The 14,186-nt window shown below is 41.1% G+C and overlaps 1 protein-coding gene across 1 annotated transcript in view; it reads left to right on the top strand.

Moving 5' to 3' along the window:
- Positions 1 to 14,186, top strand: part of KIAA1549 (KIAA1549 ortholog) — a 135,486-nt gene that overhangs the window by 57,539 nt on the left and 63,761 nt on the right. The window contains exons 3-8 of the mRNA XM_034637766.1: positions 105 to 193; positions 1,245 to 1,422; positions 2,100 to 2,230; positions 4,126 to 4,309; positions 5,513 to 5,572; positions 6,776 to 6,924. Of these exons, the coding sequence (XP_034493657.1) occupies positions 105 to 193; positions 1,245 to 1,422; positions 2,100 to 2,230; positions 4,126 to 4,309; positions 5,513 to 5,572; positions 6,776 to 6,924 (791 nt within the window). The remainder of the gene's footprint in view (positions 1 to 104; positions 194 to 1,244; positions 1,423 to 2,099; positions 2,231 to 4,125; positions 4,310 to 5,512; positions 5,573 to 6,775; positions 6,925 to 14,186) is intronic.

Genomic DNA, 14,186 nt, shown 5'->3' with positions numbered 1-14,186 from the left:
ACATTTTGGCAGAGCACAGGCTCTGCCTTGGGGACCAGAAATGTGATGCCCACATTATTCATAATGAAACTAAACTGCATTTGGTGGTTGGCTTTGGTTTGTAGTGCTGGCGAGAAGAGCTGTGCAGGAGTACATCATCACATCCATCAAAGAAGTGTTGAGGATTCACTTCAACCGTGCGGTGGAGCTCAAGGTGGGTCCCTGTGGCACAGGAGCTCAGGCTGAAGGCATGTCATGGTTCTAGAACACTCTCCTCTCCTCCCTCCTTCTCTTGGTGAACACCTGCTCGTTCTTGGAGAGTCACTCACACGTAGCTTCATCAGGGAAGCCCTGATCCCACCTGAGGCCAGGTATAGTCCACTGGAGGGATGTGTTGGCAGAATTGGAACAAAAAGGCTCTAAGACCAGTTGGGGATGATGGTGTGATGATTTCGCTTCCCTTGATTTACCTAAAAGGACTTGGATTAGAATTTTAATTAGATTTTAGAGTGAGGGCATATGCATATTTCTGTACACTCAGTGGGATAGAGATAGATTTCCATACGTTTTGCGGTGGACCCTGTGTTCCTACCTCCTCTCCGCTGATGAGGTCAGAAAGCTATGCTCTGCGCCTGAACAGAGCCACGAGCCCATGTGGCTACTGAGCAAATGAAACAGGGCTTGTCTGAATTGAGATGTGCCGTAAGTGCAAAACTGACACAGAATTTCAAAGGCTGAGTGAGGAAAGAAATGTAAACTATCTCACTAATAATTTTTTACATTGACAACATGTTGAAGTGATATTTCAGATGTATTGGGTTAAATAAAATTAATTTCACCTGGTTCTTTTTATGTTTTTTAATGTGGCTACTAGAAATTTTAAAATTGCATATGCGGCTCATGAATTTCTTTTGGACAGCCCTGCTCAACAGAATAAGTGTTCCTCTCTATGTGGATTAAATATGACGACTCTGAATTCTCCATAACTCATTATTCAGTTTGCATTATTGGCTGTTCTTTCTCGTGCTGCCTTTGCTCTTGTAATTTTATGCTGTTTTTGAGAAGGTTGGCAGATCTGTAAAAGGGATAACTCAAATAAAATTTTGATTGTCTATGCTGCCCTCCCCCTTCATTTAAAGCTACCTGTTTATTTTTCAACTTACTTGTTCTGTTATTTTTCTACTTCATGCAACTTCTTTTAATTTTGAGTTATAGTCCTCTCAAATTTGATAATTACTGTCTTTTGTGTTTTTTGATTTTCATAGGTTTATGAACTATTCGCTGACTTCACTTTCCTGGTAACATCTGGGCCTTTCGTTTACACGGCAATATCCGTCATAAATGTACTTATAAACAGTAAACTTGTACGTGACCAAACTCCTTTAATCCTGGCTGTGAAACCTTCCTTCCTTGTGCCAGAATCCAGGTTCCAAGTTCACACGGGTGAGAAGACTGAGCATAGTTGTTTTGATTGATTTGTAAATAAAATTTCATTTTATTTTTTATGTTGTTAAAAAAATGGGGGAGGATTTTAAAACATATATTTAAGTTAAAAAGAAAGCCTTTATAATTACAGAAAACTTCTAGCATACATGAAAGTGCAAAGAGTTGAATGAGCCCCCACGTACTCATTGCACGGCTTCAACAATTTTCACCTCTTATATGCACTCCTCCCACATTATTTTGATACGGCATCATGTCATCTTACCCATAAATATTTCAGCCCATGCCTCTAAAAGATGAAGATTATTGAATACATTCATGCACACATATCCGTACTTGAAAAATTATTGACATTTCCCCAATTTTGTTCCATCTATTCCCCACAGTGTTTTTTGAGGAGTTTAGAGTGTTTTCAGACTGAATGTTTCAGTCGGATGCTCCCATTGTTATCTTTTTCCATTTTAAAATGGTACAAGTCACCTTCACATTGTATGTATTCATTTGGTGCAGAGTAGGCTTTCTACGTTTCCTTGCTACGAGACCCTAAATACTACCTCTCAATACTTAATCCTGTGCTATGGAGGCGTTCATTGAGTTAGAGTACTTTTCGCCTCCTCATTCCTCAATCCTAAACCAGCACCTGGTTTATGGGCCTGTGATTGCTGTCCTCCTCTTAGTTCTTCAGTTCGTGCCTCAGAGTGTGGATACTGGCTTCTGCAACTTCACCCAGCGCATTGAGAAAGGCCTGATGATAGCTCTTTCTGAAGTGAGAAAACACCACCAGGGGACGCATAACTTCACCGTGCAGGTGAGGATAGCTCCGAATGCAGAACAAGGTGCTTTGTCCTTTGAAGACGGACTCATTTCACGTGTTTCTTTGAGGCCACAATTAACTCTTACTAATTCCCTCTCGTGGAAGAAGTTCAGTTCACATGAATCAAGGTCGATCTCTTTCCGGGGCACCGAGTTCACGTAGCGTGAATAAGCTAGGCACATTTGAAGATTACAGAGCAGTAGGATAACCACGGAGCTCAGATGTGGTGAGCTGGACAGAGATGAGCATATGCCGGAAACACAAGAATGTTCTAAGAAGAGATGGTATCAACCTAAATACCCCATGGGGGGAATACCTCAGTACACTGGTGTTTCATGTTACAGGATACCATGAAATGCAGTGCTTCACTCTAAAAACAGAATCTAGTGACTCAGTCATGAACCGGCTTTGTGTGTATTGTATGGAAACCCTTGATGTTTTTTTTTTTTTTATATTTTTTCTCCATATTCTTTGTTCTCTCTGTCTAGAATTTATATTAAATAGATTTTTGTGCATCTGGAGCCACCTTTTGTAATTCTTATGTTTTCTTGTAATACCATCTCTTTTTAAATTCCCCATTTTTACACATTTTCTAAACTTTGTCCTCTGAGTCATTAATTTTGTCTTCAGCTGAGTCCATCATGTTTTTCAGTCCCTCTGCTGAATTTGCTTTCAGCTGTCTTTCTTGGCTCCTTTTCCATGGTGATTTCTCCTGCAAAGATGCAGGGTTATCTTGAATGATGATGTGGTATCACCTTGAAAGTCTCTGAGGACATTAATGAGAATTTGTTAGAAGTTGCCTTCTGGTTCCCAAGTTGTTTCTATTTTCTCCATGGCCATTGTTCCTCTGTTGATCTTGGTCCTTGGCGTTCAGGCTCCTAGTTTTCTGTAAAATTTGGAGTCTGTTGGTTAGTCGCCGTTAGGAGTGAAGAAGCAGGTTGTTAATTTTGGCAGTTTGGCCCTTCAGCTCTGGCTTCTGTGTCTACGTCTGCCCTGTCTCCTGATGGGAGGATTCCCAGAGCACTGGGTCCCGGGCACAGGATGCAGATGATGGGGCCAACTGGAACCCCTGCCCCAGCGCAGAATAAAGATTTCTGGGGATGGAGTGCTTCAGGGTACTTTTCACAGCAAAGCTGCCTTTTCTTTCGTTTTCTTTCTTTCTCTGTCTCTTGTGTGCTGCTAACTTCTTGTTAGGGGCCAAACCCACAGTCTTTTTGCCTGCTCTGACGGGGAATTCCTTTTTCTTGGGGAGCGGTTCTTTGGGCTGGTCAGGGCCAGCACCTCTGTGTTGGCCTGCCTGTGGCAGTTAGAAGGAAAGAGGAGGGAGAAGGTCAGCTCAGCTCCTTGGTACTTGGGCTTTGACTAATGGTACTGATTGCTGTTCACGGCCTCCTCTGGTGTACGTTCCCGAGAGCTCTCCCGGGGCCCCCCGGGAGCCGGCTCTCTGCTCTGGCACTCTAGGCCTGTGTATGATTTGGGTCTCAGTTCCCTCAGTTCTGCTTTATATCATATGATCCCATCCTCTCTCCATCTTCCAGTAATTTGACAGAATCTCTGATTTTTCTTCCATTCTCAGAGCTGTTGTGGATTTACTCCCCTTTGTTCAACTTATTGTTATTTCAGAGGGATTTGGGGTGGGAGGGGCGGGGAGGGACTATAAATACATGTGTTCGGTTCACCACTTCATGTGAAAAACATTTTCAGTAAACTGAGAATTTTAAGTATTGCAAACGGGAACCAGGATGTGGAGCCAGTTCTTTCCTTTGAAAAACGTTACCTCTTTAAAAAAAAAAAAAGGCAATGAGAGACATTTTGAGAGAGAAATCATCAGCTTTTAGCTCCATGCTTCACTTTCTTTTGGAAGCTTATCCCATCTTCCTTGTTTTTAGATCTTGAATATCACCATGGGTGCTTCAAGGCCGGCTCCTCGGCGGGGCCCCGTGAACATTGTCTTCGCGGTCAGAGGCACGCAGGGGTTTTTGAACGGGACGGAAGTGAGCCAGCTGCTCAGGAACTTGAGCGTGGTGGAGTTCAGTTTCTACCTGGGGTACCCCGTGCTCCAGATCGCCGAACGTGAGTACGGCTCTCTCGCGAAGCGCTGGCAAAGTGGCCACAAGTATTTTCATTGCTGGACATCTTTTGAAATATTTGGCTGAAGTCCAGAGTATAAATCAGATAAAATCGGAGCTTCTCAGAGTCCTTTCAGGGTGGGCCTCCAGAGAGAGCCCTCCTTACCCACTGGCCTTGCTTTAGTATTGTCCTTAGAGAGTAAAGGGCGCTCTTAAAGACTACACCGGCTCTGGAAAAGGTAAAACCAGAGGCACAGAGAACAGACCTGTGGTTGCCAGGGGTGATGGGTGGGAGGAAGGCTAGACTGCAGAAGAGCAGCAGAAGGCAGTTTTTGGGGGCTGATGAGCCTGTTCTGTGTCTTTAATGTGGTGGTGGTTATGCAACTTCGTGCATTTGTCAAAAGCCATAAAACCGTACACCAGAAAGAGTAAATTTTACTGCACGTATGCGTAAAACTAAAAAAAGAATAATAAGTGAAAACAAACAAAACCTTTCTTCCTGGCTGAAGTGATTAGAATCATGGTGCAAACGGAGCGGGGTGGGGGTGGAGAAAACATTTACTTCAAAAAACAGTAGATTCCGGGGTTGAAGTCAGGCCAAAAAACCATCAAATTCCTTTTCAAAAATGGAACAGCCAAATGGTCTAATGACTTTTATGTGGGTGCGGTTAATTAAATTAAAAAGGATAGCTTGTCAGATGCAAAAATAGGCAGGGATAAAAATTGTTCTTTACAAATAACACCTGTTGGTTCTGTGCAGTGCAGGTATGGATAAAATAGTAAGTATGCTGGATAGCAGGGGTACCCTGGGACTGTCCCAGGCAAGCCAGGATATAGGGTCATTTTATCCGGAGTCATTGCTGGGAAATCCTAGGGCCTGGGGGAACGCAGTGTGAAATCTCACTGCTCTGGAACAATGACATTTCAAGGGGAACTTGTGGGCAGGCAGGCTCCATGTGAAGCGGTGCCCCACATGTCACTGGAGCCAGCCTTTTACTTCTTATTCTCTGCCTTTCTCTTGGAGACTCTTGTGCTCAGAAACTGCATAGTGTGTGCCTTCACACCAGTCTGGCATTTTTTCTAACACGTTTTGCACTAAAAGGTATAGGAAAGGCAAAGTACTGTGACTTACTGGGTACTTCCTAGACTTGCCTTCTTGATGCGTGCAAACATGTTTTTACAGATTTCCCTCCTTTCCTTTTTATAGCCTTCCAGTACCCACAGCTGAACTTATCTCAGTTGTTGAAGTCCTCCTGGGTGAGAACAGGTACGTCTGACTTACATAATGTTTTGGGAACTGTAGAATAAAAAGTCTGTGCAGGTGCAGCCTTTCTTGTTTCTGAGTCCTAAATTCAGGGCATCATGTCCCTTAAGTTCTTGGCAAAGAATGAATGAGAAGGGAATTCAGATTCAGCTGTGGGAATGTGTCCCACTGAGTTATGGCACAAAAAGGATTGGCTTTCTTTAAAATTCATACATCAAGTCCAGGGGAAGGTCTAACAAGAATTGACAGTCTTCTGATCCAGAACAGGATGGAGTTCCAAAGCAAGGATCTCTAGCTCTCTGTTTTTTTTTCCCCCCTAAAAAAGCCTTATTTGTTTGGTTTTATAAGGATGAATAAGGTAGCTCGGTGAGCAAATAAGAAGGTTTTTTTAAGAAGTCTTGTGGGCCTGGGTCAGATATTTATAGCTTTGGCATTGCACATTAAGGTTTTCTAACTGGGTAATCAAAGTGTAAGAGATAGTGACACATTCACTGTGTACATAGTGTGTGAGTGGCACAGTAACTGGTCGTGGGGAGGAAGCGTGTGCCGTGGTGACGATCACCGTTTATGGCTTCTCAGACCCTGCAGGTTCTCCCTGCTTCACATACAACACCCCGTGTAAAGGCTCCACCTCCGCACGGTAGAGCGGCCCCATTTTCCAGATCATTTTCATAGCTTCGGAGACTTGTCCACAGTCCTCTCTCAGAGCGGATTGGAGCCAGTTCTGGCTGAAAAGCCCAGGGATTTTTCTCTGATGATATACTGACAAGCCCATTATCTGTTTGATAATCTTGTTTACAGCAGATGTTTTAAGATGGGCACCCTATCTCGAGTCAGTTTATGCGTGTAAGTTTTGAGTCTAGATAAGATATGAATTCAGAGCATTTCCAGAAGTTTTGAAATAAGAGTGGATAAAATGTTTGCTCTTGTGTGGGAGTTCTTAGCTCCAAAGCTTCTGTGCTGCAGAGTTCCTGGGCCTTCTGGCCACCAGTCCGTGTAACAGACCTTGGAATTGTAAGACCCCTGAGCAGCGCTTCCTGGCTCCCGTGACCCCGTTCATATTCACTTTTTCTCCTCTTAATGTCTCCTCCCTAGGGACAGGCACTTTATAGGAATCCTACATTAATTTCTCCTCTACAGGAACTCATTTTTTCTCCATTGCTAACTTGTTTTGGGGCCTGGTGGTGTTTCATTTTGTAAATGTAGTTCTCCTGGGCGTTGTCGAGAAGCAGCTCCAGAATGAAGTGTTTCAGGCGGAGATGGAGCGCAAGCTGGCCCAGCTGCTCAGTGAGGTGTCCACCCGGAGGCGGATGTGGAGAAGGGCCACCGTCGCTGCTGGGAACAGCGTGGTGCAGGTACTCTAAGAAGGCCAAGGGAGGAGGGAGGGAGGGAGGGGCAGAGAGTTGTCTAGAAACACATGGTATTTTCATGTGAATAGAAAATGCCATGAGAAAATTCTAATTTGGACTGATAGTGCTATTAGGTAGCAAGTGAACGCGGTAGGATTTCAGTTCGACTAGAGTCTAGACAGATAGACCCGTGGGGAGCACGGCAAGAGAATTGTGTCACTGGGTTGCCGTGCCATCAGCATGACCTTATTTTTTGGAGTAGTTTTTTAATTACAGAAAATGTAGTCAATTTTATGCAGTGGTAAGTATTATTAATAGCATCATAACTATAAATCATCCATCTGGACCCTTAAGGGATCTGAGAGAGGAGAATTTTGTGTCCTCCCTTCTAGCACTTCATCCTCCCTGCCTCCTGCCAACCCTGGTTGTTTCATGTTACCCAACCATCTCCCCTTCTGTTTTGTTGTTGTTTTAATTGAGGTAAAATTGATATATAACATTATCTTGGTTTCAGTGTACAAGGTAAGGATTTGATGTTTGTATACACTCCAAAGTGACCACCACAGAAGTCTAGCTACCATCCGTCACTCTACAGTCCATTTTGTAAACTAGCAGGAAGGTTATGAACAACAGATTCATTTGAATCAAAAAGTGACTCATTAAAAATGCACATGCTTGCAGAGAGTTGGAGGTTTGAGCTGTAATTTATTCCCATCTCAATGTGAACTCTGTTATTTTGGATTTGTTTCTTTATTGACTGCTGACTTCTAGAGCTAGGAAAACGGGCTATTTAGAGCTATGGCATCTCAGAGACAGGAAAGTGGGGTGAAAGGAAGTGCAGGGGCAGAGAGGTGGGTGGTTTAGAGGCATCAGAGAGAAAGATGCACAGCTGACCTGGGTGGGGGTGGCAGGGATTTGCCTTGAGCTGGCATCATTGTCCTGTGACCCTCTTACCAATTTTTCCCCATAAACATTGCCCTTGATTCCCTCTCCCAGAGTAGTTCTTTTGCCATCTGCAGTCGAGTATAGAGACATTTTATTTTTATTTTTTTTTAAAGATTTTATTTATTTATTTGACAGAGATAGAGACAGCCAGCGAGAGAGGGAACACAAGCAGGGGGAGTGGGAGAGGAAGAAGCAGGCTCATAGCAGAGGAGCCTGATGTGGGGCTCGATCCCATAACGCCGGGATCACGCCCTGAGCCGAAGGCAGACGCTTAACCGCTGTGCCACCCAGGCGCCCCAAATTGAGAGTAACATTAAATAAGCATAAAAAAAGAAGAAATTAAAATGACTTGTAAAATCCTTGCCTTATTTAGCAGCCCTGGCTTCACATAGAGCTCAAGGTCTTGGTGGAGGTTAATTTATGCATGTATAACAGTTATAGAGCACCATAAAACTACCTAATAAAGTGCTGTGTTGTGCAGATTCCCTCAGGTAGGAATGTGAGGTCTGTGGAAGTGAACCAAGCCACCCCAGCCAGCGGTGCCATCTGATGGATTGCACAGGGACCATGCCCCACATCTCTTCTCCCTTAGAGTGGCCCAGTGTGGAGAAGTAGACAGGGATTCTTGTGCAACAGTGCAGGACTCTTAATCAAATATTATCTGTAAAAGTGAAAACATTACAGCAACCTAAATGTCCAGCAGTTGGAGAATGAGTAAATAAATTATAGTGAATCTTTATATGTTGGAATATTATGTAGCCATTGGCATTTTTAAAAAATGATTGAGGGGGTGGGGTACCTGGGTGGCTTAGTCGGTTAAGCATCTGACTCTTGATTTCAGCTCAGGTCATGATCCCAGGGTCATGAGATTAGACTCCATGCTGGGTCTGGAGCCTGTTGAAGATTCTGTCTTCCCCTCCTTTTGCCCTTCTCTTCCCTGGCCCCCTCCCCCACTCACTCACTCTCAAATAAATAAATAAGTGAGTGAGTGAGTGAGGTAGTGAACAGAGATTACCAACGAATGCATGCAGTGTCATCCAAATATTAATATGAAACCTATGAAAAAAATAATGGAAATATGCCAAAGTGTTTATAATAATTTTCTTTGGTTGGTTGAACTTCAGGTGATTTTCATTTTATTTTTTATACGTTTTGTGTCTTTTTCAAAATTTCTCCCATGAGCATATAATTGTACAGTGAACATGTGATTCTAATCAGAAAATAATTTTAAAAATGAAATTGAAAATGTTGCCCAAAATGATGACTCCATTCTACTACTGTTGTATGGATTCCAGATATGAATCTGATAAGTTATCTAGAAAGGATGCTAGAATTAGATTTACTGACTATTGCCTTCAGATTGGACAAGTTTGTAAGATCTTTAATTACATACTCAAATATATGGGAACCTAGTTTCTGCAAGGTGAAACCATTTCTAAAATGTATCAGAACTCTTTAGTGTAATAAACATTCTCATAGTTATTTGATAGTATTCCAGTCTAGGGGCTAATAAAAAATTAATCACTACAGCCCAGTTTGGGGAGGGAGTAGGTGGTTAGGGAATAGAAGTGGTCAGGGAATTAGCCTAGAAATAGCAAACGAAGGGCAGGATAGATGAGACCTTCTCAGGATGGGGAGGTATAAAGAACAGATTCTCCAGGGATGAGGGTTTGGACCTGTTTGTTAAGGATCTTTATAAATAACCTGGAAGAAGGCATTCACAGTGAAATCATGAAATTGTTGATTTGCCAGAAGTTTCCAGTGGTGAAGAAGGAGTCCAGCAGCTGGGTCCAGAATGCAGGGCCGTATTACAATTCTGTACACGTGGCTAGAAAAGTAGCAGCTGCATTTTGCCAATGGCAACTGTAGAGACCAAAAATTCAAATTTCTTGTACAAAATAGAGGGCTTGGACTTGTTGATATTTCCCTAGTACATCAGTCCTGCATTTTGCTGAAGTCTCAAGGGACAGTAAAATCGTTGTATATTATTAGAGAAACAGCAACAAAATAGAAACGTGTATTTATGTAAAACTATGATACAGCAAGTATACCAGATTCTGAAGCCCTAACGTGAAAGGACTACCTGTAACACCAGAGGGAGATCAATTCTGGGACAAATCAAAGTACTGCTTAACCTAGGTGATTGTGAGTTTATGCACAACTTTCTAGGTTGATTGAAAGATAATTGACATATGACACCATATAGGTTTAAAGTGCACAATATAATGATTTGGTATATGTGTATATTGCAAAGTGACTGCCACAATAAAATTAGTTAACACATCCATTACTCACTTAGTTACTTTTTTTGTGGATGTGGTGAGAATTTTTAAGATCTACACTCGCAGCACCTCTCAAGTATATAAAATAGTATTAACTGTGGTCACTATGCTGTACATTAGACCCCTGGAACTTACTCATCTTACAACTGGAAGTTCATCCCTTTGACCACCATCACGCATTTCTCCCACCTGCTACCCCTAGAAACTACCATCTACTCTCTATTTTTATGAGTTTGGCTTTTTTAGATTCCACAGATAAGTGAAATCGTACCGTATTTGTCTTTCTCTGTCTGACTTATTTTGCTTTGCATAATGCCCTCCAGGCCCATCCACGTGGTTGCAAATGGCGGGATTTCCTTCTTTCTTATAACCAAATATTATTCCATACGTGTGTGTGTGTGTGTGTGCATACGTGTTTGCGTGTGTGTGTGTGTGTATCACATCACGTCTTCTCTATCCATCATCCATAGATGGACACTTAGGTCGCTTCCATGTCTTGGCTGTTGTAAATAATGCTGCAGTGAACAGGGGTTGCAGATATCTTTTCAAGAGAGTGGATTTCTTTTCCTTTGGATATATACCCAGAAGTGGGATTCCTGGATCACATGGTAGTTCCATATTTGAATTTTTTGAGGAACGTCCATGCTGTTTTCCACAATGCCTGCAACAATTTACATTTCTACCAACCATACACAAGAGTCCCCTTTTCTCCATCTTCTTACCAGCACCCATCTCTTGTCTTTTTGATGGTAACCATTCTAACAGGTATGAGGTGATACCTCATTGTGGTTTTGATTTATGTTTCTCTGATGATTAATGATGCTGACCTTTTCATATACCTGTTGGCCTTTTGTGTATCTTTTTCAGAAAAATGTCTATTCAGATCTCTTGCCCATTTTTAAATGAGAGAGTTTGGGTTGTTTTGTTTTGTTTTGTTTTTGCTACTGAGTTGTATGAATTCCTTATATATTTTGGATATTAACCCCTTATCAGATATATGATTTATGCCTATTTTCTCCCATTCCATAGGAGGTTGCCTTTTCATTTTGTTGAGTCTTTCTTTTGCTGCACAGAGGTTTTTAAGTTTGATGTAGTCCACTTGTTTATTTTTGCTTTGTTGCTTGTGCTTTGAGTGTTACATCCAGAAAATCATTGCCAAGACCAATGTCAAGGAGGCTTTCCCTTATGTTTTCTTTTAGGAGTTTTATGGTTTCAGGTCTTACATTTAAATCTTTCCATTGGGGTTATTTTTTTATGAGTGATATAGGGGCCCAGTTTCATTCTTTTGGTTGTGAATATACAGTTTTCCCAACACCATTTATTGGAGACACTATCTTTCCCCATTGAGTATTCTTGGCTCCTTTGTCACCAGGCTCTTCTGTGTTTCCATGTGAATATTAGTATTGGTTTTTCTATTTCCAAAATGTCATTGGAATTTTGATGACTACAGAGGGCTATAGGTGGCGTCTATAGGTGGCTTTGGATAGTATGGACTTTTTTTAAAGAAAGATTTTATTTATTTATTTGAGAGAGAGAGAGCACAAACAGGCAGAGGGGCAGAGGGAGAGGGAGAAATAACCTCACTGCTGAGCAGGGAGGCCAACGTGGGGCTGGATCCCAGGACTCTGGCATCATGACCTGAGCTGAAGACAGATGCTTAACTGACTGAGCCACCCAGGTGCCCCAGGACAGTATGGACATTTTAACAATATTAATTCTTCCAGTCCATGAACGCAGAGTATCTTTCCATTTATTTGTGTCTTCAATTTCTTTCATTCGTGTCTTAGAGTTTTTAGTGTACAGATCTTCTAATTCCTTGGCTAAATTTATTCCTAAGTATTTTATTATTTTTGATGCTATTGTGAATGGGACTGTTTTCTTTATTTCTTTTTTAGATACTTCATTATCAGTATAGAGAAAACATGGGGGTACCTGGGTGGCTTGGTTGGGCATTTGACTCTTGTTTTCAGCTCAGGTCTTGATCTCAGGGTCATGAATTCAAGCCCTGCATTGGGCTCCACACTGGGCATGGAATCTATTTAAAACACACACACACACACACACACACACAAAACCCCCCAAACACAACAGATTTTAATATATAACTTTACTGAATTTATTTATTCTAACAGTTTTTTGATGGAGTCTTTAGGGTTTTCTATGTATAATATCATGTCATCTGCAACTAGTGACATTTTGCTTCTTCCTTTCTGCTTTGGATGCCTTTTATTTCTTTTTCTTGCTTGATTGCACGGCTAGGACTTCTAGTATTGTATTGAATAGTAGTGCTGAGAGTGGGCACTCTTGTCTTGTTTCTGATTTTACAGGAAAAACTTTCAGTGTTTCAACACTAAGTATGTTAGCTCTGGGTTTGTCACATATGGCCTTTACTCTGTTGAGATGTGTTCCTTCCACACTCAGTTTTTTGAGAGTTTATATCATGAGTGGAAATTGAATTTTGTCAAATACTTTTCCTACATCTGTTGAGATGATCATATGATTTTTATCTTTTATTTATCAATGTGATGTATCACACTTACTGATTTGCGTGTTAACTATCCTTACATCTCAAGGATGAATTCCACATGATCATAGTGCATGATCTATTTTTTAAAAGATATTTGTTTGTTTATTTATTTATGAGAGAGAGAGAGAGAGAGAGAGAGCAAGAGCAAGCACGAGTGCAAGTGAGGGGAGGGGCAGAGGGAGAGGGAGAGAGAAAGAATCCTGAGCAGACGCTGTGCTGAGCATGGACCCTGATGTGGGGCTCGATCTCACAACCCTGAGGTCATGACCTGAGACAAAACCAAGAGTCAGATGCTTAACTGACTGAGCCGCCCAGGAGCCCCATGTTGCATGATCTTTTTAATGTACTGTTGCATTTGGTTTGTTAGTATTTTGTTAATAATTTTTACATCTAATTCATCAGAGATATTCGCCTGTAGTTTTCTTTCTTTCTTTCTTCTTTCTTTTCTTTTCTTTTCTTTCTTTTCTTTTCTTTTCTTTTCTTTTCTTTTCTTTTCTTTTCTTTTTTTGTAGTATCCTTAGTGGACTTTGATATCATGGTAATATTGGTCTCATAAAATGAGTTTGGGAATGTTCCCTTGTCTTTATTGTTTTGGAAAATTTTGAGAAGAATTAGTATTAATTCCTTGAATGTTTAGTAGAATTCTGCAGTGAAACCATCTGGTGCTGGGCTTTTTTGTTTGGAAGTTTTTGATTACTGATACAACCTTCTTAATTCTTATTGGTCTGTTCACATTTTCTGTTTCTTCATGATGCAGTAGGTTGTGTGTTTTCAGGAATTTGTCCATTGCTTCTAGGTTATCCAATTTGTTGGTGTATAATTATGTATTCTTTTATGATCCTTTGTATTTCTGTTATCTGTTGTAGTGTCTCCTCTTTCATTTATAACTTTCATTTGAGTCTTCTTTTTTCTTTGTTAGTCTAGCTAAAGATTCATCAATTTTGTTTATCTTTTCAAAGAGCCAACTCTATTTTGTTAATTTTTCCTATTCTCTATTTTATTTATTTCTGCTCTAATCTTTATTATTTTCTCCCTTCTGCTAACCTTGGGCTTAGGTTTTTCCTTTTTTTTCTTAGTTCCTTGAGGTGTAAAGTTAGTTTTTGTTTTTTTAAAGATTTATTTATTTATTTCAGAAAGCAAGAGAGCTTGCAGGCACACTAAAGGAAGGAAGGGCAGAGGGAGAGGGAGAGAGAGAATCTCAAGTAGACTCACTACTGAGTGTGGAGCCTGATGCGGGGCTTGATCCCACAACCCTGAGATCAGGACCTGAGCTGAAATCAAGAGTTGGATGCTTAACTGATTGAATCACCCAGATGCCCAAGTTTTTTGCGATCTTTCTTTTTTCTTGATGTATGCATTTCTCGCTATAAACTTTCCTCTTATAACTGATTTGGTATATTCCATAAGTTTTGGTATGTTGTATTTCTGTTTTCATTTGTCTTGGTATTTTTAAAATTTCCCTTTTGATTTCTTCTTTGGTCTGTTGGTGTTTTCAGGAGTTTGCTGTTTTATTT

Source organism: Ailuropoda melanoleuca, chromosome 1 (assembly GCF_002007445.2).
Source record: "Ailuropoda melanoleuca isolate Jingjing chromosome 1, ASM200744v2, whole genome shotgun sequence".
In the NCBI taxonomy this organism is placed as follows: domain Eukaryota; kingdom Metazoa; phylum Chordata; class Mammalia; order Carnivora; family Ursidae; genus Ailuropoda; species Ailuropoda melanoleuca.
This window is presented reverse-complemented; position numbering and strand designations above follow the sequence as displayed.